This window comes from Festucalex cinctus, chromosome 21, assembly GCF_051991245.1.
Source record: "Festucalex cinctus isolate MCC-2025b chromosome 21, RoL_Fcin_1.0, whole genome shotgun sequence".
Lineage (NCBI taxonomy): Eukaryota > Metazoa > Chordata > Actinopteri > Syngnathiformes > Syngnathidae > Festucalex > Festucalex cinctus.
Genome location: NC_135431.1, coordinates 16836444 through 16860843, shown reverse-complemented (window position 1 = coordinate 16860843; position 24400 = coordinate 16836444). Strand labels below are relative to the sequence as shown.

Here is a 24400-nt window from a genome sequence, read left to right as displayed (position 1 = left end):
AATTATGTTGTCAAAAATTTGAAGTCGGAGTGCAGTATGTGCACTGTGCAATAGGATGATCATTTATTTTTGGGTACAAAAAAAAACAAAGAAAATGATGAAACGTAAAAAAAAAAAAAGTGAAGACAGAATTGTTTAAAACACTAATTATGCAAGTTCCTTTTGAATGAAACTAAATGTATTAAATTAGTTACTTTATTTTTAAAAAATAAAAGGTGCAAATCTATAAATAAATAAAAAAACTCAAAATGAGTATTCAGAATCTTTTTTTTTTTATTACGATTATGCTAATTTTGTAATTGTGGAATGTAATAATTGAAATTGTAATTGAAGTTCGATTAAGTTACTACCATTAATCAGCTCTCAATTGCCTTACCAGAATAAATAAAGGTTTAATAAATAAATAAAATCAAAATGTATGATATGAATATTGCGTAAACACAGTACAAAGTCTGTATTTGCTGGGCAGAATAACATAAGATGTTTCAAAGAGCCTTTCTTAGACTATAACGCCTTCTTTCCCATTATCTCTAGTTTGTCTTTTACCCATATGTCGATTAGTGAAAAGCTGGATAAGCGTCCAGTGATGGAAAGTATCCTGAAAAGTGACAACCTTTAAGGTCACGCTTTCCACTTTCTTGACTTGGACAAGCAGACAGTAAGACACCTTCATGTCCTTCCGTCCTACTCAACAATTCCCCCTGGTGGATGCAGGCAGGAGGGCAATAGTGGATCTTTTGAAAATCCAAATCAAGTCCATTCAAATCTTATAATAAAGATATAAATCATATGTGGTCTGTCACTGACAAGTAGATGTCTGTGTCTTACTTTTTTATTGTTTTTGTTTGTCCCACAAGGACTCAAATCCAAATTGTCAAAGCTCTCCACGCTGACTAACTTTCTTCCTCCTCCCTCCAGTGCAGAACGCTCTCTTCTTGTCAGTGGTTGTCAGGTTGTTCCTTTGGTTCCAATCCCTCGTTCTTTTCAGCTCAATGGTGAAATTCTGCTTCATGCTGAATGCAGCAGTAGAGGTAAAAACTCTCTCTGTAAACTTTCATGTCAGCTCGGCGGGTTGCGTGCATGGTGAGAAAGACCACGACGGTATGATTTATAAGGTTACTATTTGAGGGAATACTGTGTCTGAAACAAGGTTATTTTATGAACAAAATAAATGGGAAAAACATTTTTGTCAATGAAATTAAGTAAAAATGAAAATGCTTAAATAAAAAAAAAAAGATTAACTCAAGCTACATTTTACGTGTATGTGTAAAAAAAAAAAAAAAAAAAAAAAAAAAGGGCCACCAGATGATGTTGCGCTTTGCCAATAAGTTTGCGTTTTTGACTTGTGGCTCGATAGGCTCCCGTGCTTTTGTCATTTAACGCTAGCTAACTAAGTGACTTGTGGTGATGATGTCAGTTGCAAGGTCACGTATCTGTCACTTTTATTTTGTTATTTTATACCTTTATTCTGTCATATAGAATTGAGCATGGCCTTAGTGGGAATTGCTCAGTGACACTGTCATTATATTGAGGTGTTGTTGTTTTTTTCCCCGTTTGTCCATATTCCAAGTTTTCTTAGCTGATATTTCGCCAAGTTTTCTTAGCCGAGGTTCCTTGGTCAAGATTTCCTCTTCAAGAATTTTCTTGGAGGCCATCTGCATCTAGCCCTGCTCTGTGTTGTTACTTTGTTTTTTGTATATAAAGACTCTGTTTTTCAACTTACGTGTCCTCTCTGCTTTTGTTTCCAATTTCCACACATCACATGGCATGTGGACTGTTATACAACACCTGTATCTGATTTATGGATGATGGTTGTTTTTAAAATAATATTTTAGTCAAAGTTCTACTACACAATACTTAACATGGTGTTTTAAAATTTTACACACAATAAAGACAGAAATTAATATAAAACGAAGCATTTTTGGAAAAAAAAAAGAAAAAAAATGAAAAAAACTAAAACAAAAAAAACAACTAATTGTTACCCTGAAACTAATCAAAATTATCTACATTTAAAAAACAAAACTCAAAGCAAAATAAAAACTAATTATAATCAAAACTCCAAAACTGTAAAAACCTGCCTGCGCCACAACTTAGACCTGCTTTCAATTGGTCTAATTTTTAAAGTGAAAGTCAACGTTTTAAACATTTCTTGAAAATATGTTTATACTAGGGGTGGGACGATACGGATAGACCACGATTCGATGCTGTGACGTTATTTGGCTCACGATATCGATAATATCACGATACATGATATATACGATTTTTGATATATTGTCAAAACAAAAACAAAAAAAAAGCCATATATTACGATATGTGTGTGAAAAAGCCAACAAATGCCCATAAAAAGGAAAACGTCTAATTAGGCATTTATTCAATGTCAAAACTTTGTACAATGTACAAAGAAACATGGAGTGCCTCACTGCCTCTTAGCCTTATAACTGTAAACATTGTAAAGTGAGACAAATTAAAGTGCATAAACATTTAGAACATAACACTGCACAACTGGACACATTTCATCAATATCTACCGTCAGTGTATCGATAATTTATTGCAACAGAGAGTGCAACAATATATTGCGATATCGATTTTTTTCTCCCACCCCTAGTTTATACATGACCTCACTAGTCTAAACTTGACATTCTGATTAATATTACATTTGTGGAATATGAGTCATGCAGCAAAATCCAGCTGTTTTTATCCATCTCAGGGGGCGGCCATTTTGCCACTTGCTGTTGACTGAAGATGATATCACAGTTGCTCAGGGCTCAGAAAATGACAAAACACAGCTCACCTGTTTTCTGAAGTTGAGATGTGATTGGGTGTTACCTGAAACCTGAGCAACCGTGATGTCATTTTCATTGTACTCGACAGCAAGTGGCAAAATGGCCGCCTTTTGATATTGATTAAAAAAAAAAAAACTGCTGGATTTTGCTGCTTAACTCATATTCTACAAACGAATATTAACCAGAATACCATATTAAGACTAGTGGTGCTGTATATTATTATTCTTATCAAGAATTCTGGAGGTTTGACTTCCGCTTTAATCTACTTTCTGCCACCAAATTGCGCCTGATATACAATAATGAGTAAAACCTTTTATCGCCTTCACGTAAGGTTCACAAGGCCAAACGGATGCAAGTCCCCATCCGGCGTCACACTCCTGCACACAGCAATCTCCATCCCCTCTCGTGAGCCATATTTCGAAAAGAAGCGCTCTCTTTCATGCGCACATCAGCGCGACCGTGTGCCGGAGCAGCTCGGGAAGAGATTTGTCAACCCCGGCGATTTCTTGGCGGATGACTACAAGGGCTGTTGAGCAGCATCTTAAACTGTCCTCTGAGTTTTTATGCACACACAACATTTTGAGCTGGTCGCCCAGAATCTCCCGTCTATGCATCCAGGTGTATGTCACGCCCCAAACGAAGCACCCGCTCACACATGTGCAAAAGGCAATGGTGGGGGGGCGGCGCGGTAGAAGGAGGCGATCAATTTGCAAAGCGATTTCTATACGTCCCAAAGTTGAAGTTGAGCCTCAGTGTGACAGAACACACAAGTTCCTGTTGTAGTAAACTATTGTTTTGACAGGATGTCACTTCAGTTCTGCCGAGTGTGTGTGAGAGCGCCGAGCGTCGCGCGCCGCCTCTTTATCTCAGGCCTAAGGCTACTGTCACTGAGCCGGGGGGAGAGTGGGAGACCGAGGCAGACAGACAGAGTGGGAGAGAGAAAGAGAGGGAGGGAAAGAGAGGAAAATGGGGTAGATAATTCACTTGTCAGCTGCCTGATGAAATGCCATTTTAACTGAAGCTGCTAATAGGAGCATTACAGGGGTTCAGCAAGCCACAGACTACTTGCTGAGTGAGTGTTTGTGCATGTGCGCATGTGTATGTACTACCAACAACTTTTTCAGCCCCAATTAAGACTTTTGCGACAAAAAACTATCAAACCCAGTGGGTCAAGGAACAGAATTGTATAAAAATAAATCAATAAATACATCCCTGTACGTCAACAAAGCTCGTTATTTTGTCATTTCAAAAATTTAGCAAGTCAACAGAGAAGGTCATTTAAAAAAAAAAAAAAAAAAAAAAAAAAAAAAAAAAAGTCATGATGTATGACAACAATGTTCAAACTCGATTCATGGACAACTAAACAGTCGTTCAGAGACCTATAATTGTCCAAATCTTCAGAATTTCAGCCTCTCAACAGTAAATATAAAATAGGTTTCTTTATTCCTTTATGAAAACAGACTGATTATCATTGTGTTGAATCAAAATCTTACATTTTTTTTTATAAAACGTCTGTTTTAACTTTGGAAAGCCATGGCCAATATTATAGCTAGTTTTGTGACATGTTAACGGCCAAACCAGTCAACGAATCATGCAGCAAAAAAAAATAAAATAAATCATGTTAGTGCATTTTTTGCACTGTTAATTTGAAGGGAAAAAAATAACTTTTTAATAAAGGGATGGAAATTAAACCATATTTTTAAACATCTGATTCACTGACTAATCGACAAAAATCAAGAGTCATCAATTATTAAAAATAATCATTAGTTAGAGTTGTAGGACTGCTCAATTATTAAGAAAATATTTGTCACGATTATTTTGGTAATAATTGAAATCACAATTAGGATGATCATTTATCTTTTGGTACAAAACAAGAAAATGCTTAAACATAAAAATGATTAAGACAAATACAATTCTTTTAACATTATAATTATGCAAGTTACTTTTGGATGAAAGAAACTTTATTAAAATAGGTATTTTAAATTTAAAAAGGTGCAAATGTATAAATTAGTATTAATAATCTTTTTTGACCACTATGCTGATTTTTTTTTTTAATTGTGGAGTTTAATAATTGAAATTCTAATTGAATTTCGATTAATTACACACAGTCCTATTCAAATGTACCATAAAATAATAATACGTACCCTCAAAATCACCCTAAAAAAATTTTTCCCTCCGTACCTGTGTATAATATGTCCCCCATTTTGTATCCTTTCTTTTCAAAGTCAATAATATGAATTAATGAAGATTCAAAACATACCAATAAAGTGTAAATGTTTTCATTCTCTTTTTCCACAACTATTAAGGTATATTTTAATATTATATTTTCTGAAATATTGTTCTTAGACTGTACACTCTTAATTTTAGCAAGCATGTTTTTAACATTGGTTTTAAATCTCTTTAACTACTTTTAGATGTACTTTTAATTACAGGATATATTGAGCTTCGTGGTGTATGAAATGTGGTCTAAATTAGTGATTCAATGTATTTAATTTCTATTTTTCTTTAAATAATCTGCATTTACAAATAATGCTTAATTAATTCAGTAGAAATGCATCACTTCAACAACGTGGGGTAAACTAGCAGCAACACCTCAAAGTGCTTTAACAATAACAAACATAACTCACTATTTAACTGCACTTATTGAAGTACAGTATTTGTTGAAAGTGAATACTATTTTATCTCAAACAAGATTGAGATTCTGCTGTGGATTTTTTCCAGCGGATACATTGCTGGCTAGCTGTGCAGCATCAACACAGGCACAGCCAACAGTAGCAGTGTCCACCAGCATTAGCGCTTGAAAGGCAACATCTAAGAGACGCACACACTCACTCACACAGAGGAAGGGTTAAGAGAGCCCCGAGGCCAAGTGATTTACGCAAGAATGGGCTGAATGCGCTCGCCGGCGCCGTCTGCATGCGTGTGTGCAAATGTACGCGCGTGTGTGAGCATGCTCCAATATACATTTCCATACTTTTATATAATAGATTCAAATCTTTTACGCATATATTTTTAATTGTCTACTTTTATCTAGGTAAGTGTTCAGTGTGACGCACAAACACAGGCATCATGAGAGAGACAATATTGGTTTGTTTTTGTTTTTTTAAGTTTGGATTACTTTAAGCTTCATAATATGCCACTATTTAATGATATATTTTTTTTTTTTTCTGACACAAATTTCTCAAATAGTTTACCAAAAAAACTAATCTCAAGTAACCGAAATGTACTTCTAATAAATAAACATGTTAATATCAAAATGTTAAGGTCACGTACATCAAAACATTTGGTTGAAAAGCTCATTTGCTTTGTGCTGAGTGGGAATGCCATCTAGTGGCTAAGAGGAGAGGCCACGTTCCTTCTCAGGACCAGAGGTCACATCCATAGCTACATCCATGTACACAGCACCCCCTGCAGGCTTAAACTTGAACTGATGATTCAGATCTCCAGAATTGGAAGCTATTTTCAATGATGGTTAAGCTTTCAGATTAAAATTATATATTGGTTTATCAGCTGTTTTTCTTTAAACCGGAATAAAAGTTGTTGAGTAAATGTTCTCTTTTTTTTTTTTTAATTAATAGTGCTTAAATTGTCCTATAATTCTTGAATAACCCACAAGAGCTAAAAATAAATATATATAAATATAGGACTGTCTCAGAAAATTAGAATATGGTGATAAAGTCCATTATTTTCTGCAATGCAATTAAATAAGCAAAAATGCCATACATTCTGGATTCATTACAAATCAAGTGAAATATTGCAAGCCTTTTATTGTTTTAATGTTGCTGATTATGGCATTTTTTTTTACTTGGTCTGAGGAAATATTCTAATATTTTGAGATAGGATATTTGAGTTTTCTTAAGATTTAAGCCATAATTAGCAATATTAAAAATAATAAAAGGCCTGCAATATTTCAGTTGATTTGTAATGAATCCAGACTGTATGGCATTTTTGCTTATTTAATTGCATTACAGAAAATAATGGACTTTATCACAATATTCTAATTTTCTGAGACAGTCCTGCATATATATATATATATATTTTTTTTTTTTTTATAATTTGAAAAATAGCACCAAGTTGGTTTAACTACCTCAAACCTCGGCCCACCAAACTGTCAAAAGAGCTGCAGCTGAGATAACTATCTTACATTCACAATTTGGTCAAATGTAAAGAGTAGGGAAAAAGTAGTTTGACTTTTATTTGCATATTTCGGTGTCAAAAAATATAGACATGCTGTATTTCCAAGCCTCATATTCACTTTTATGAAAATATGTAGGACTGTAAATTGTGTAAAACGACGTGCTAATGCTGTGCAGCCATGTCAACCTACGGAAAGGTTTTCCTTTTTAGTTTAAAATAACTTACTTTAACCCATCCGCCGCAAAATCAAGGGTGTTTTTATTCAGTTTTGAATCCATTAAATCCGGATTCTCGCACCAGCTAGCTAGCTCTTAGCTAACCTGTGAGGGTCCGTCTCTCCGGTCCAGGGTCCAAGCTTACAAATTCCCTTCGCGCGAGGACAGCGTCAGAGGCCAACAAGTCACGACAAAGACTTTATTGACCGATTGCTAAAAAGTTGAAAATAATAATCATTAGCTGGCTAAGGGTTTAAATATATGCACAAACGTCATATGTCTTGCCATTAAGACATTCCTGTGACACATACATCTGACATTATGCTATTCCATTTCCGCCCACAGTTGTTTTTTAACAGCCATTTTTCAATTTGAGTCACCACAGATTCGTGCACAGCCCCAATGTCGCCCTTGGTACACTTACACCTAATCTAGTAAGATCGAGTTGTATCAAATTTGCATGTATTTATTTGGTGGTTGTTTATACTATTTTGCCTGTAGATGAGCTAACACTCAGAAATGCTTATTTTGTGCAGATTTATAAACAGGTTCTTACAATAAATATTAAGAAATTAACTACATGAATTAAAGGGACTGTCGTCGCAATTGCATCTTCACCTCCCTCCTCTTTCGACGATCAATAAATGCAACATACAGTCGAGGGTGAGGAAAGGAAATTGCTGGACTGCAATGCTGCAGTATCTCCAACCGTATTCAAGTCCCAGCGGCCATCAGTATTCAGCGAGTGAGAAGAAAACAGTGACACCGGATGGGCTCCCAGTGGCTGAATGCGGAGGAGCAGAGGCCTATGGAGATAGACACGCACACACACCTGCGTGCACCCTGTGTGGCACCTAGATCTCCTAATTTAGCCTCTAGAGAGCTGCGACGTCGGCATGTCAATCTCACAGTGCAGCTCTTTTCCCCACTTAACTTTTTAACAGACTTTTCTCCTCATCACTACCCTCCGTATTTATAGCTGCCAAGCCTGGAGCAGCCACGTATTCCTCCCGCTTGTATGTGTGTGTGCGTGCGTGCGCGGGCGCGGGGTGTATTTACCAACTGTTTATTCTTTTTGCTGCGTGCGTAGAGCCGCACAGCTGTTGATATTGTGGGGTTACGGGGTTTGGTATTTCAGTCAATTTCCACCGAGACGAAGATGAAGCGCAAGGCAAGAGACAGAAGAGGAAGGAGTGTGAATCGCTGGAGGAGAGAGGGGGGGGGAAATGAGAGTGCCGAGGAAGAAAGAGACGGCGGTTAAAGGGATGGGGGGGTTGATGGAGGGGGTTTTGAAGGGGATAGAGGGATGGATGGAGGGATGAGGCCGACTTCTGGCCGAGCGAGCTGCTCTGAGACTAATTAAGGTGAGGGCAGTGGCAGAGAGGAGGTAATGATGAAGAAAAGGATTTACTCTTTCCATCCCCGCGTCGAAAACGCACACCGCCGCCTCTCTAGACATCACTCGGCGCCCCCTCCGTCCATCACCCCCCTCCCACCATCTCCTGCTTTGCCCTCCATCCCCACTTCTTGTTTTCGACTAGCTCTCCACCAATACTCAATTTGTTCTTCCAACCAGCAGTTTATACAACAACACAAGGTTGTAGTTAGCGTTTAGGACCGATAACAAGTACAACTAAGCACTGTTTACAAGGGCTTGTAAAGTCAGTCGAGCACAGGAATTTTCAAACTTTTGGAGATTTTTTCCCTTCATTACTTTGTTCTAGGGATGTAACGATATCCAAAAATCCCGATACGATATTATCACGATATGAAGGTCACAATACGATAATTATCATGATATTGCGGGGGCGTTGGCAATATTTAAAAAAAGATTGCAATATTGTAAATAAGAGAGCTCATACTAAAAAAATAAAAATAAAAATAAAAAGCACAATATTGTGCTTTTGTACATAACAGCAATGCATATAAACCACCTACAATCTCTAATAACAACATTGAGGCACATACTTGCTAATGCAAGCACACATTGATCGCTTCACAAGCATATTATGTTCCCTTTCATCTGACAATCAGCATAGATTTTAAACACAGAAGGCCAAAACATCCCTAATGAAAATTAAATTGCACTAATAAACTAGCCACTAGAGGGTGCTAGAACTGCACAAATAGAAATCAACTGGACTTTTTTTTAACATGTGTGTTCCTTTTAAATATTGTGAACATGACGACAACGATATTGTGGCAGTTTTAATATCACGATATTGCCCTTATCGTTACATCCCTGCTTTGTTCTGGGAAATATTTTTGAGACGTTTTGAGACGTTTCACTACTTGCATTGGATAAAGTACACTTTCCTCTGTGCTAGCAAAATCCAAAATCCAAGTGTTTTACCTTGGATACTTGATGAAGTCAGCATGCTTCTGTCGACTGCTGTGATAGTGGCCCTGATCCTGCAAGATTTTGGTCACGGTACACAGTCTGCAAAGCACAAGTTTTGGAAAACACAGTTAGGGTCATAAATTAGCTGGAAGAAGGATGACTGGAAGTATAGATAATTCCGAATGGCACATTGTTTTGCTTTTGCCTGTTACTAGCATACAAGCATCCAAGCAGATTTGTTATGATAGTCAAGTGACATTTCATCACATTTTGAAACTAAAATAATCCTCACAAAACTAATTTCGACGCTCCAAAGTCCAATGCTTTTCAATGAGCAGAGAGCTTCCTTTCACCGAGTACGACCGCCATTTTGTGATGTGTGACGTAAGCGTGGGATTGCCCGTTGAAGCTTGAAACCCCACAGAAACCCCAAACCTCAGAACTGAGGCAGAAGTGCCAGCCACTAGCTCACCGTTAATAAATAACCTCAAGACATAAATTAAAAATGTATGTTTTTGACTTTATTATACATTTCGAAAAACTCGTAGACGATACGCCTGAACATGGCAACAATATAAAAACAAAAATAAGCATGAAAATAAAAAAACTGGGGATTCTTACAAATCACGTCACTTAAAATAAAAAAAAGGTGTAAACATAAAAAAATAAAATAAATACTGCTTAATATTGGCACTTATTTTATTTGCATACTTGTTCCTTTCCCACTTTTTCCAAACATACACAAAACAACTTAATATCAGCCACAAATCCCTGCAAGGACTTAGTTACTTACAGTTCTTCCACTTAGCACAATGAATACGATATTTGCCCATTAACAAAATAATATTAATTGTATCCGAGACATAAAAGCCTAAATCATCCATATATAATTAAAAATTTATAATTAATGGTAGACCCACCATATGGTTTAGCTAACATGACTCCTTTAGTGAACGATGTGCACATTTGCAGTACTGTACTTTAGATGTTAACTCCTAAAACGTTCTAACAAACACACACTTACCAGGCTGTAATATTTTTAAAACGACTTTATGTCTAATTTGTGGTCGTCGAGAGCAAGGTTTTATGACCCGGATGCACTTTCCACCCCGCTCGTTAATGGTCAAATGCACTTCCGGGTGCTCGTACTAATCGGCCATGGTTGTTTTGTTTTAATATTATATTTAAAAAAAACAAAAAAAAACGTGATTAGTATTTTATTTGTCCCGAGTGTAGCTTATGTATTCCCGATAATTACGTAGAATAAAAAGTAAAATTAAACCAAACTGCCGCTGACAATTGATGACGCAATTGATGACGTCACTGCATCGGTGCATTCCGTTTAATGGAAATAACCGCAGACGTTAGACGCAAAACTTTTCTCCAAGGAAGATTTTTACTTTTTTCCCGGTGAAGATGTCGACCTCATACTTTCTACGCTCAACAAGTCAGCAGCATCTTGCCATGATGTCAACTGTGAGTTTTGAACAATTTGCGTAAATTGTTTTAATGTTGTTTAACCGTTCATTTTTCCTCAAGTAATGCTTTGCTCACGTCTTTGTCAACTCAAAACGGAATGCGTGTTTCTGTTTGTTTGTGGATTTTTTTTTTTAGTATTCTGTAGCCGAAATTCTGCAAGATCATCCCCACTATCAGTGCAGTACTTTTGCTTTTGCACCTGGTGGTGCAAGAAGGAAATCTCCTACCTGTTGCAAAAAGGACAAGGTAAGATAACAGTGTTTTTTTCTACTGAATTATGAATCCATATTTATCCTTTGGTACATTACAGACTATCATATACCCAAACTCAGAGGACAGATGAGTCGTGACTAGTCATTACCTGAACCCTGTAGAACTGCGACTAGTCATTACCTGAACCCTGTAGAACTGCGACGTCATTTTTAAGTCGATAGCAAGTGGCAAAATGGCCGCCCCTTTAGATGGAGAATAAGGGGTGGATTTAGGTGCTTAATTCAATCATTTGACAAACGTACTATTAATCAGAATGCTGTGTTTAGACAAATAGGTGTGCATAGAACATATATATAAAAAAAAGTAGTAGTTTTACAATTTTTGACAACACATTTTCCCGGAAAGTAATTAAAACGTGTTGAACTTCCAGCCGGACCAGAGGCCCAAAAGTCCCCTGAAGAGGAAGAGGTCTTCTGAGAGCAAACCAGAGGCAGAGGCGCCCATTCCTCCCTCAGCCATCCCACATGATGACCTACCAGTCGCGTCCATCCTGCTTCGCGTCCCCCAGCCCGCCATCTCCTCCCCATCTCAACCACTGACCATCCACAACCTCTCAGTGGACGACTACCGGCGTATCTATCACGAGATCGCATACGACAAATTGAGGTTTGTTTGTCGTGAAAATGTCAATGTGTTGTTCACTATTCCAAGATTTAATGTTTATATTTTTGCCGCCACAGGTTCAAGAATGGCCGAGTCGAAGAGTACCGGCTCGCGGAGGGACGTCGCATCAAACAGATGCTGTGGGAGCGTCTGGGCGGTCCGATGCTCACAACAGCAGAGGATGCGGACGGCCGTGTGCGTATCACCGCATCGTACGACGCCGGGGCGCTCCCTCCGCAGTATGATGTTGATATTACACGTGAGCCCAAACCTCCTAAGTTGTCGTTAACATGTTGAGAAAAAGATTTGAGAAAGTCACTGAAGAGGACCAAGCAAGCACAAGGAGAACAAACCCAGAACTTTTTTACTATAAGGCAACCTACGCCGCTTATCTGCATTTTAAAAAGAAATGTGTTGTATATATTTTTTATTTATTTTTTTTTTTTTTAATCCATCAGAATCCTAGCACTACATTAGGTTTTGATTTTTGTTTTTGTTTTTTAGTTAACAAGTGAAGATTTGCTTATATTTTTAGCTGCATCAACCAAAACGTTAGCCATTAGCTTTCATATTTGAGGCTCTGTATCCGATAATGAATTTGAACGCTATTTTTTGACAGGATTATTTTTCTTTTTATGATGATATTTGGACAGATTTAACAGTGGCTTTTCCAACTTTTACAATGTTACACAAGTACACAATCGTACATTTTTACACTGTTTTTGCACTTTTATTGACTGATTCAATCAATTGTTGCACTCTTTTTAAACTCAATTTTAAATTATTTCACTAAATTTTAAGTAAGATGCATTTCCTAAAAACAGTTGCTGTCAAATTCTATAAATATATATTTCTGTTATGTACATATTGATGGTTTGGTGGTGGTGTTTTGTTTGTAAGAAATAAATCTCACATACGCACTCGTTTTGTGTCTGTCAATGTTTAGAAAATCAGTGCAAGTCAGCACAAATAGCTTAATATAGTGAAAGCTCATTTAGTTGAATATGGAGCAGTCAAAATTAATCGATTCATCGACAAGTAATCAATTATCCAATTAATTTACAACTATTTTAAGAATCGAGTAATTGTTTGGAGCCATTTTTTAATTTTAAATTGTCCAAATGCTCTGGTTTCAGCATATCAACAGTAATTGTTCACTGAATTTTGTAGTCCTTCATGAAAGAAGACTAATTGTGGGAATGCTGAAGCATTTGATTGTGTTCAAATACTGTTTAAATTCCAACTAGCTTCAAAAATTCACACCTCCCGGGGTATATATCATCTGATTCCACATTACTTACAGTATTTGCACAATTTTAAACGTTTAATATCAACCTTTCCCCATTCATTTTCAATTGGACAGGCAGTGAACTTTTTCTAAGTATCACTTTCCACGCCCACTTCCATACATATAACTTATCATCATTACCAGGTGTCTGATACTGCAGGGTGGCACAGTTGGTAAAGTGCATTGCCCAGTAACCAGGAAGTCATAATTTCATAATTTATATCTCCATTGACTTCATAAGCATTCCGCATGCATTCAAATCTTACCATTCCGCTTTCAGCATTCCCACGCAATTTCTCCAGAAATTGCACTTAGTCTAGTTATCGTCTGTGACTAATCATAATAAGTCATTTACAAACATCTGTTTGTTGAAAATGTCTTTCACAACATAGTTTGTGATCTGTTATAGTAAAAACAGTCAACAATTCCACACTTGTATACCAAAGGCTCACAAAAAGGTCCAATTTGCATTTTTAGCGCAATCTTGCTAACAGTATCTTCACTATTCTACGTACTGCTGAGAAAAAGGTCATTAAAAACAATAAAGCCGAATTTTGCACAGCAGTTATCAAGCAAAATAAGCTTCAGTTCCGCCGAAACTTTTGGAGCACAGCGGGAAGTGACATCAAATAAAAACTACACACCTTATTTTATCCCCCCCCCCCCCCCCTCACTAAATGTTTAGACGCATAACCTTTGACCCCTCTCACGATGTGTGGCATAAAGTGGGAGTGGATGCCTTCGCTGGACAAGGTCATGTGATGGGACATTTTGAGAGCAGGTGAGACGAGTGTGTGCGTGTCGTAGTAAAGTAGCAGCATGTCAGTGTGCGCCGTGTCAGGAGCGCTGTCAGTCACTCATCCATCCAGCTGGCTAATTGGCTCCTTACCCCCTTCTCTCTCTCTTCCTCTCTCCCTCTTTTACTCCCTCTCTCCCTCCCTCCATCCGCCATTGCTCCTAACTGCGCGCCGGAGGCCAAAATGCAGATGAGGACTGCCTCGCGTCAGGGGGAGCTTCTGCTCCGCTTAATTATCCGGGGCGCGTGCGCGATCGCGCGCGCGCGGGAGCGAGACACGGCGCTAGCTTAGCGGGTTTTAGCGGGCCCCCCGCACGCGCGCGCGCACACCAGCCGCTGTTGCTTCTATGCTAAACAGCAAAGCATCCTGGGAATTGCAGTGACAGCTCATTTTGGTTTCCTCGCAGTCTCGCTATGAAAGCTGCGGAGAGACAACCTGTCCTTCACATATACACACATACACGCAGCACTTCTCTCCCCACAGTGCTCATGGGAACAGGTCCGGGGCCTGTCACCAACCCCCCTACCTCCCTCCCTCCCACCGCCGGTGACAGGGCTTGTTGACAAACGCCAGCAGTCATCGGGGCACCATGGGAAATCTTCTGCCACCATTTTGTCAGCACAATGACAGAAGTCGTTAATGTCTCGCCTCTCGCCCTGACACGAGACGCGGCGGCTGACAGACTCTCGACACATGCCATACACACGACACAAACACACAAACACGCTCCTTAACGCACACACAGGCGTTGTATACATACAACAACATGCTACACACACATCCTCTCGAGTCAGTGGCTGCCAACTAGTGTGTATATTTAGCGTGCGTGTATGAGCGGGGACTGTTAATGAGGCAGGTGTGCATGGCTGCTAATGACTCGAGAGTGCGTCTCCATCCAACGCGGATCAATAACATTTACAATCCCGACAGGAGATCGGCTCCGGCCAACAAGCCTAACTGCCCGTTATGAGAACATGATGAACTCCAGACACTATCGACACACACACACACAAGATACATACGGACAGCTTCGCTGGACAGCCAATTACCGCTTCTCATAAATCGCCAACTCCACTCCAAGAATGCAGCAACCGCTCGTGTACACTTAACGTGGGAGCAACAAGTGTGAGCGTGTTTGTTTGATGCAGAGGATGACAAAATTCCCTGGAAATATCTACAAAGCTTCAGTGTCTTAAGAACACGGGTCCAATACTAGTTTAACTCATCTCTCTGCACTGACTAAAGAAGAGAAGTTTCATCTCTCCAGACGTTTAGGGAGTCATACGTGATGAGGTGAACACTGTAGAATGTGCGGAGGTATGTCTCGAAAACAACAAAAGAAAGATGGCGTTTGTGTAACTACTGCTTGGTCACATATCGAATTGTTACATTTTGTTTGTTTACATTTTTGTTGGTATGGATAAAATTTTGTATGGTGTTCCACAGGGTTCAATTTTGGGGCCCCTGCTGGACTACATTTTTCTTTGTTTACATCCATCCATCCATTTTCATGACCGCTTATTCCTCACAAGGGTCGCGGGGATTGCTGGAGCCTATCTCAGATGGCTTTTGGGCAGTAGGCGGGGTACACACTGGACTGGTTGCCAGCCAATCGCAGGGCACACAGAGACGAACAACCATCCACACTCACAAGCACACCTAGGGACAATTCGGAGCGCCCAATTAACCTGCCATGCATGTCTTTAGAATGTGGGAGGAGACCGTAGTACCCGGAGAAGACCCACGTGGGCACACGGAGAACATGCAAACTCCACCCAGGAAGGCCGGAGCCTGGACTTGAACCCGAGTCCTCCGTACTGGGAGGCAGACGTGCTTCTTTGTTTACATTTTCAATGTAATTCAAAATCCTATTAGGTAGGAAGAACTTTTTGTGTTAGCCTTGGTTGGTCTTGCCCGGACCTCATTGTCTCATTGTGCTCCACAGGATTCCATTTTGGGGTGTCTGCTGTTTCCACTGTATTTGCTGCCCTTTGATTCCATCTTAAGAAAATGTGGTACTTTCTACCACTTAAGCGGATGACAGTAAGATATATGTAGTGGTGAGCAAAAAGGACGCTATCTCATTAACTCATTAATTCACTCGCAGCCATTTTGACTGAAGCAACCCCCTCTGTTCCTGGCTGGATTTTCACTGATTTTGCAACAGAATATTGTGTTATATTGCTATAAAAACATGGAACCTACCAAAAGAAATATTAGAGACTCTTCTTTCATCAGGAAAAAATAGGTATATATTTGTATTTGTTTCCATTTTGCAGCAATTAGCATAAGGTTTCATCATTATTCACATTCCTGGTGAAAACACTGTCAAAAAGAGCTTGTTGCAACATGGCCCTGGCTGATCGCTTATATTCTTCTGCCACCTGCTGGCCATTTTTGTCATAACTAGCATTGCTTTAAGCCACCTCGTCATGTCAGAAGCTGCATCAAAGTCTTACGTATGCTCTTGCACAATTTTTTATTTTATTTTTTAAAACCTTATAATACGTTTTTGGGAGTGAAAGACAAAGTATTAAAAAACGTATTTACATGTTTTTGTGTTTGAATGAATTTTTCAAGGGCATCCAACATGTCTGGAGGAAATTAATGCCTTAATTTATTGAATTTCAACAGAAGTTATGGTGTTTGGTTTAGTTTAGTTACCATTAGCAGCACTTTAGTCAGCGCCATACGATGATGTTTCTAAATTCCAACATTATTATTTATCAAAATTGAACTTAAATGGATTCAAATTGAGGAAATGCTTTAAGTTACATACATCTAGTCTTGTCCAACTCCGCCTACAGTCATAAGGTGTTCCACAGGGTTCCATTTTGGGGCCCTTTTTGTTTTTATTTTTGCTGCCCTTGGGTTCTAGTCTAGTCCCGCCTAGCCTCTTTATAAGCTATGCGCATGCGTGTGGCGAGAACAACACTTTAAGCAAGTGTCACGCGCAGAACAGGTGTGCACGAGCCACCCCGACACAACACGGCGCAGGTGTGCGCGTGCGCCAGAGAGGACGAGATAAAAGCGCGCAGACTTCACCCGCCGCCCCCTCTTCCACGTCCCACTCCTCTATACACACGTCCCGCACCAGCCTCTCGCATCCTCCCCGCGCGTTCGCCGAACTCCGACGCGTAGATTTGTAGTGACAGCAGCGGGTGCCTCCGCCAGTCATCCCCCATAAAAGGTTGTGCGTGATCAAAGGCCCGCTGAGGCAGGGAGGCGGCCCGCCATGTCGACGCGTGTCTGCGTGTCTTCGGTGTCTCGCAGGGTTGAGGCACTTTTTTTTTTTTTTTTTTGAAGCTTTAAAAACACAAAACCTCGCCTGTCTCTCTCCCCGCTATTTACATTTGAGCGGCGTTTTGCCTTGGCGGTAAAACATTGGTTTTTATTCCCCGCGCCTGCAGCCGGTGACAGGCTCGGCTGCATAATCGACTCTCGAGTCAAGCGTGGCTTCAACTAAGAATTAAATCTTTAAATACATTTTAAACGGAAGTGTCTGACTGAAGTTATGGTAACAAGGCTCCTGCAACTCGAGGTGTGAGCAGGCTCCCCGGCGGGCGAGGTAAAAAGAGGGAAATGTTGATATAAATGCAGACATCCGAAGTGAATTAGACAAACACTTGAGCGGGTGAAGCTGCAGCTTTCACCCCCAAATATCTTTTTTTCTATCAAGTCAACTTTTTAAGTCACCTGCCATTCACGTCCGTGAGTTTCCATATTCATGTTGTTTAAACATCACCAGAAAGTAACATCCACCCCCATCCCCTCACCTCATTAACATCAGTCATGTAGTCAAGAGGCAGACAGCAATATTCACTATCAATTAATTTTGTAGCGCTGACACATCTTGGGGCAGGGGCCTGCATGCAAATGCATCCCAAAAAGAAGGCAATGCCTATTTTGAATTCTGACTTTGAATAAACACCCCCAAATTATGTTTGCTTCCATATGTTGGATCGTCTTTCATTTGCTAGTTTCTTACCGAATAAAACATTAGCTGTAAAAAAAATATTTTAAAAAAAGATAAAATGAGATATGTAGTCTGTATTGTAGTTAGGAAATTGGCATAATCCAATTTTTATCATGAATTGAATTGATTTTCGAGGTGGTCCAAACCCGAGTAAACAAACAGTGGAATGACGTCAGAATGGCGACTTTATGGAAGGACGGACGTCGTGGGCAGCAAGCGCTTGCAAAAAAATACTTACAAGTCCATGGAAGCAAGGCGAACAACTTCGTTTGAAATAAATGTTTCCACTGTCGTCAGCTGCTGGCGTTTTAATGACTGTGTGTTTCTAATTCTATTAATTTAATGCGGAATGAAACAAAATGTCTCTCCCGCCGCCATTTAAAAAAAGGACTTTTGTCGCTGAAGAGTGACGTTGCTCGCGAAGAATACGTCACAGCTAATATAACTAATTTATTGCTGTGAATTGCTTTTTTTCCGCCATGTAATTTATCAGGGTCTTTACAAAGACTTTTCTTTTCGTTGAGATGGGGAAATAAAACATTTACACAATTTCACAAAGATACTATTTCCAGTGACTGGAAATGGCTCTGAAAACTACAAATATGTGTAATACCTTTATTTGAATGTATGTGAAAACCCTGGCATTATTTTTCAATGTTGTACACTAATAGTGATGTATATTTCATGTTTGCAGCATGTAATTATAACATCTATGGTTACTGTTTTGTAGTTTTGCTAAATTAAAGATTAAAAAATACATAATTTGTGCCATTTCTTTCAAAGTGGGTTTCACTTGCCAGGCGAAAGATGAGCATCTTCAAGCTGCTCTAACTTGACAAGCTGAATTCGCTACAAAAATCAGGACACCAGAGTTAGTTTCAGCTGACTTTTATTTTTTAAAGCAACTTCCGTTTCATTTGTTCGACCAAAATATGTAGGATTTAAAGTGTTAAAAAAAAATGCTTCAAGGTCTTACAGAATTTTTTTTTTATATTTTTTTTGCTATTGCGAAAGAAATTGTCCATTATGCTAACTGTATGGTTACTGTTATTCCGTCTCCTAATAGACAGCAGTTGGGAACATTTCTACATTGGCAATGATTGTAAAATGAGTGAGCAGCAATGGTAAACAAAATTGAATAACTATTTTGTCATCACATTTTTTAATTCCGGCAGTTTATAAGAAAAACAACACCTTTCTACAATTTTAGCTCTTCTGAAGGCCTTAACTTTGTGGAGTGAAAGTGCTGATGACATGATGCTTCTGCCATTCCCTTAAAAAACACAAAATGCAACATTCCTCAACATTTCACTGCTATACATTAAAGAGCCATCTTATACAATCACACCCACTCAAAATTGACTCCTGTCTAATCAAGGCAAAGTGGTGCAAATATATACACTTGGGCTGTATGTATTCTGATGATGTTTGTTAGTGATGGATATGTACATGCTTTTTACTGGGGGTAGGCTTCGATCACCATGGCGTGACCCTGAAAAGGCAGGAGAAATATTAATACAATAAAAACGTGACGTTTTCTCAGAAAACGCTCGTTAGCTTTGACTCACTTGTCCCCCAGCGGCACATGCTGCCACAAGTCCAAACTGTCCTCCTTCCTTCTGCAGTCTGTGAGCAACCGTGGTGACCAGTCGGCAACCGGTGGCGCCGAACGGGTGGCCCAAGGACAGAGAGCCTCCCCAGTTATTGAACTTCTCCATGGGGGGAGTACCAACCTTTAAGGAAGGTTATCAAATAGAGTTAGAAAATGAGTATTGATAGTAGTGTTGTCACTATTTAAAAATTTTTTACAAGCAATTAATCAGATTCATTTTAAATTCTGCATTAAAGTGTATCACAAAAACATTTTTCCCTCTTGATTATTATTTCATACTTCGTATAGTGATTTAAAAAAAAAAAAAAGGGATATTAACGCACTCTTACCAGTTCAGTCACTGTTTTCCAAAGTAAAAACAGATGTTTATAATTGTCTTGTTTTATTAAACACAGAAGATAGTCTTCTTTCATCATGGACTATAGAAATCAGTGAACAATTAATTTGATGGATTTGGACAAATTTAACACATTCACTGCCAGCCTAGCAAAAATGCATCATTTGACGCCTTTTCCCGTCAATGGCAGTGAATGAGTAAATAAAAAAAAAATGGCTCCAAACAATTACTTGATTATTAAAATAGTTGTCAATTAGTTTGATAATCAATAACTCGATTAATTTTGACAGCTCTAATTGATAGATTAAGAAAAAAATGTAGATTTACCTTTGACTTTCTGCCCATGTATGTCTGGGCGAACCAATCAGAGTCCATAGCCTTCAGATTTGCCATAATCTGACCCTGGAAAACACAAACCGAGGACCCGTCGACCATATGACATCATAGCTGTTCTAACAATATTGTTGCTCAGTAGCCATATAACTCTTGTATAATTTATCCTAAAAGATTTGTGATGACTTACTGCAAACGCCTCATGGAACTCAAACACATCTATGTCATTCATGGTCAAGCCAGCACGTTCTAAGACTTTGGGTGTAGCATACGTTGGCCTGAAAGCGTCAGAAAGAAAAATGATCACAAAAAATTGGATAAACTTGCATATCGGATAGGGATATAATAAGCAAGTGAGACTCACCCCAGGAGCAGCTGATCTTTCGGGTCCTGAGACACGAACACAAAGTCTCTGTCGCGAGGAATGCAAAGAAGCATCAATTAGGTGTTATTTGGGGTGAAATGGAGGGAACCGGCAGGGGGCGCCGTTACCTCAGGTAGGCTTTCGGCTTGTAGCCCATCGCCAGAGCTTTCTCTTCAGACATGATCAGCACAGCGGAGGCACCGTCGGTCTGAAAGCGTGAACATGCAGAAGCCGTAAAGGTTAACATTTTCCATGTGCGCGTGCCTTACCAAAAAGGAGGAGTTGGCGGCGGTGACGGTGCCGTGAGGCTTGACAAAGGCTGGTTTCAGTTTGGCCATCTGTTCCTTGGAGGACGGACGGATGCCGTTGTCTTTGGAAACAATATCACGGCCTGCAAAGACAACATTATTACTGTTTATATACTAGACTAAGTGCAATTTCAGCAGAAATTGTGTGGGAATGCTGAACGCTGAATGCTTATGAAGTAAATTGAAAGCTAAATTATGTGAAAATTACACAGTTTTAATTGTAGTTGAAAAGGAAATGAATAAAAACTTGAATTGCAGTCTGGAGAACTTGGGATTCGAACCCTTGCCTCCTGTTTACCGGTCAAAGCTCCGCTGAACTACGGTAGTCACTACACCATTGCTGCCATAGAAGAATCTGTGACATCGTATGTAATTGTAGTGGATACTGAGGTATGAAGCTGAAACCTTGCAATGGATTTGAATTTTGAATACAGAACAGTCAGTCAGTCAATATTAAGACATTATTACCTAATTCTTACCTAATTAATTATTGTCTTACTACCTAAGACAATAATTATACAAGTTCCTTTTGGATGAAACAAAATGTATTAAATTAATTATTTTAAGATTAAAAAAAGGTGCAAATTTATAAATTTAAACAACTCAAAACTATGATTAATCTTTTTTCTTCTTTACGATTATGCGGATTTTGTAATTGTGGAGTGTAATAATCAAAATTTTAATTGAATTTGGATTAATTGCACAACCCTAACAGGCAGTGTGCAAAAATATGTGAAAAGGTACGTGGAATTTTACCAATTGACATGCAAATCACATTTAAAAAAAAAAAAGAAAAAAAAAAAGAAAAAAAAAGAAAAAAGAAAGTGAGCAACAATTACGAGGAAGAGATATATATTTTTTTACAAACCAAAATACAGAACAAATCAGAAAGAACGATGTATTTCAACTAGGGACGTAACGATATCCAAACATCACGATACGATATCACGATATGAAGGTCACAATACAATAATTATCACGATATTGTGGGGGCGTTGGCGATATTTAAAAGAGATCACAATATTGTAAAAAAAAAAAAAGAGAGCTCATACTAAAAAAAAAAAAAAAAGCGCAATATTGTGCTTTTGTACATAACAGGAATGCATATAAACCACCTACAATCTCTAATAACAATATTTAATATGTAAGCACACATTGATCGCTTCACAAGCAAATTAGGTTCCCCTTCATCTGACAATTAGCATAGATTTTAAACATAGAAGGCCAAAACATCCCTAATTAAAATTAAATTGCAGTAATAAAATAGCCACTAGAGGGTGCTAGAACTGCACAAATGGAAATCAACCTGACTTATTTTTAACAGATGTGTTCCTTTTAAATATTGTGAACATGACGACGACGATATTGTGGCAGTTTTAATATCACGATATCGCTCTTATTGTGACATCCCTAATTTCAACTCAAGGTGTCAGTTTCCGGAATAATCTGGATTATAAAACAAACATCTCAGTCCATTTGTATTTAAAGGGAAAAAAAAAGGAAAAAAAAAAAAAGGAAAAAAGCTCAACTACTGCAAAAATATATATAGCACAAGGTCATGCCGTTGAATCATTGTCACCATAAAAGCATCTTGACTGCTTACTGTCATGTATTTTGTGTTATTATTATTATTATTATTATTATTATCATTTTATTTTTTTAAATCAGGTGCAGATACTGATACAACACGTGATGATGTATTTACCCGGCACTTTAAAGGCGATGACGTCCTGCAGCAAACCAGCATCCTGGGCTTTTTTGGCAAAAGTGTGCGATCGCAGAGCAAACTCATCCTGCTCCACTCTGGAAACTCCAAAAGCGGCGGCCAGGCGGTCAGCGCTGTGCCCCATCGTTTCGGCTGTGGAGAACTCGGCGACGGCGGGCAGCTTGGGGCGCGGAAAGTCAAAGCGTGGCATTAGAATTCTGAAAACTCGGCTACCAAAAACTTGTGCCCAGAACATGATGTTATGATTTGTGTCATTTTCTATAGATCCAGATTTCCAACCTACTTCAGGTGAGAAGTGTGCCAGCCGGATGCCGCCAATCAAACTGAGCCTCTGGCCGAGGCTCTTGGCCTTGTTGAGCGACAGCATGGTCTTCCTCATCTTGCGGCTGTGACGGATGGGAACGTCGGACATGAACTCCACTCCGCCTGCCACCACCGCGTCGCACTGCCCGGCAGCAATGAGGCCAACGGCTAGAACAAAAACAAACACAAAAAGTCAGCCAGGCAACGCAAACTGGAACTGATTGCAAACATGTTTGTTTGTTTGAAGCAAACTCAATCCGTGTATTTATTTGATTCGATGTTTAGATAAATATGCAAGTGAGAAAGTTATGCTCAAATTGTTGGCATTGATTAATGGATGCTAACAGTACATGCTCAAACATATTTCATGGTTTAGACACATTTTTTTTAAGCTCAAATCAATCTTCAAGAGCATTTTTGCTTTCAAAAATAACTTCATTTATTTATTTACTCATATATTATTATTTTTACTTTCTACATTTTTTGTATAGTTTTCTTTTTTGTGTGTTTTTTTTGCTTTGTTTTTGTTTATTGGGAAGCTTGAATATTATAAATAAAATATTGGTGAAAAAAAAACAACAACCTTCATTTAAAACTCTTGAAAAAAAGTGATATCCAATAGTCTCCAATACTGATACTAAATGCTGAAAAAAGGTCTGGTATTTTTTTGGTTCTGGTTTTATAAACAAAAAAATAAAAATAAATACATGTTGCTAAACAATGACATTTTAAAGAAAACTATGTATGCCAATAGAACATGTTTCCTTAAAACTTGCATATAATCATTAACATTTATTATTATTATTATTATTATTATTATTATTATTATTATTATTATTATTATGACTCTAATTTCTAGTTCATTCATCGTAAAACGACCACGTCGGGAGTACCAATACCTTAAAATAAGACCTGGTATATTTTGGTTCTGGTTTTATAAACCAAAAAATAAATAAATGCTGCTAAACAATAACATAATTTTAAAGAAAAAACTATATATGCCAATATAGCATTTTTCCTGAAAAATTGCATGGAATTATATATATATATATATGTATATATATATATATATTTTTTTTTATTACTCTTATTTGTAGTTCTTCATCGTAAAACAACCACGCCGCAATAAGGTCTGGTATTTTTTTTATTCTGGTTTCATAAACCAGAATAAAAATACAAATAAAAAATACAATAAAATAAAATAAAAATTACAAAAATTAAAAAAAGCTAAACAATGACATCATTTAAAAGAAAGACCTATACATCCCAATAAAGCATCTTCCCTGAAAAATTTCATGAAATTCTATTACTCTAATTTCTAGTTCTTGATCGTAAAGCGACCACATTGCGAGTACTGATACCTTGAAATAAAGCCTGGTATATTTTGATTCTGGTTTTATAAACAAAAAAATAAATAAATGGTTGTAAACAATGACATCATTTTAAAGAAAGAACTATATATGCCAATAGAGCACTTTTCCTGAAAAATTGCAAGTAATTAATAAATTTTTTTTTAATTACTCCA

The 24400-nt window shown here is 38.2% G+C and overlaps 2 protein-coding genes across 2 annotated transcripts in view; one reads left to right on the top strand and one right to left on the bottom strand.

The window, feature by feature from the left end:
- Positions 1–10822: 10822 nt before the first annotated feature.
- LOC144010178 (uncharacterized) lies at positions 10823–12639 on the top strand. The gene is made up of 4 exons (XM_077510360.1): positions 10823–10952; positions 11091–11201; positions 11599–11834; positions 11909–12639. The coding sequence occupies exons 1-4, from the start codon at positions 10893–10895 to the stop codon at positions 12126–12128; spliced, it is 627 nt and encodes a 208-aa protein (XP_077366486.1). The 5' UTR covers positions 10823–10892; the 3' UTR covers positions 12129–12639.
- Positions 12640–18764: 6125 nt separating this feature from the next.
- hadhb (hydroxyacyl-CoA dehydrogenase trifunctional multienzyme complex subunit beta) overlaps positions 18765–24400 on the bottom strand; it is an 8850-nt gene continuing 3214 nt past the window's right edge. Inside the window, exons 8-16 of the mRNA XM_077510345.1 lie at positions 22856–23043; positions 22552–22732; positions 20808–20929; positions 20667–20746; positions 20539–20586; positions 20365–20452; positions 20169–20243; positions 19461–19625; positions 18765–19384 (exon numbers count right to left, since the gene is read on the bottom strand). Coding sequence (XP_077366471.1) covers positions 19349–19384; positions 19461–19625; positions 20169–20243; positions 20365–20452; positions 20539–20586; positions 20667–20746; positions 20808–20929; positions 22552–22732; positions 22856–23043 — 983 coding nt within the window. The 3' untranslated portion in view covers positions 18765–19348. The remainder of the gene's footprint in view (positions 19385–19460; positions 19626–20168; positions 20244–20364; positions 20453–20538; positions 20587–20666; positions 20747–20807; positions 20930–22551; positions 22733–22855; positions 23044–24400) is intronic.

What these genes read in the sequence shown, in the direction of transcription:
- LOC144010178 (XM_077510360.1), top strand. Translation starts at nt 10,893, where the DNA reads ATGTCGACCTCATACTTTCTACGCTCAACAAGTCAGCAGCATCTTGCC. An exon ending in ATCTTGCCATGATGTCAACT is followed by an intron (nt 10,953 to 11,090) that starts GTGAGTTTTGAA and finishes TTTTTTTTTTAG; the next exon opens with TATTCTGTAGCCGAAATTCT. An exon ending in CCTGTTGCAAAAAGGACAAG is followed by an intron (nt 11,202 to 11,598) that starts GTAAGATAACAG and finishes TTGAACTTCCAG; the next exon opens with CCGGACCAGAGGCCCAAAAG.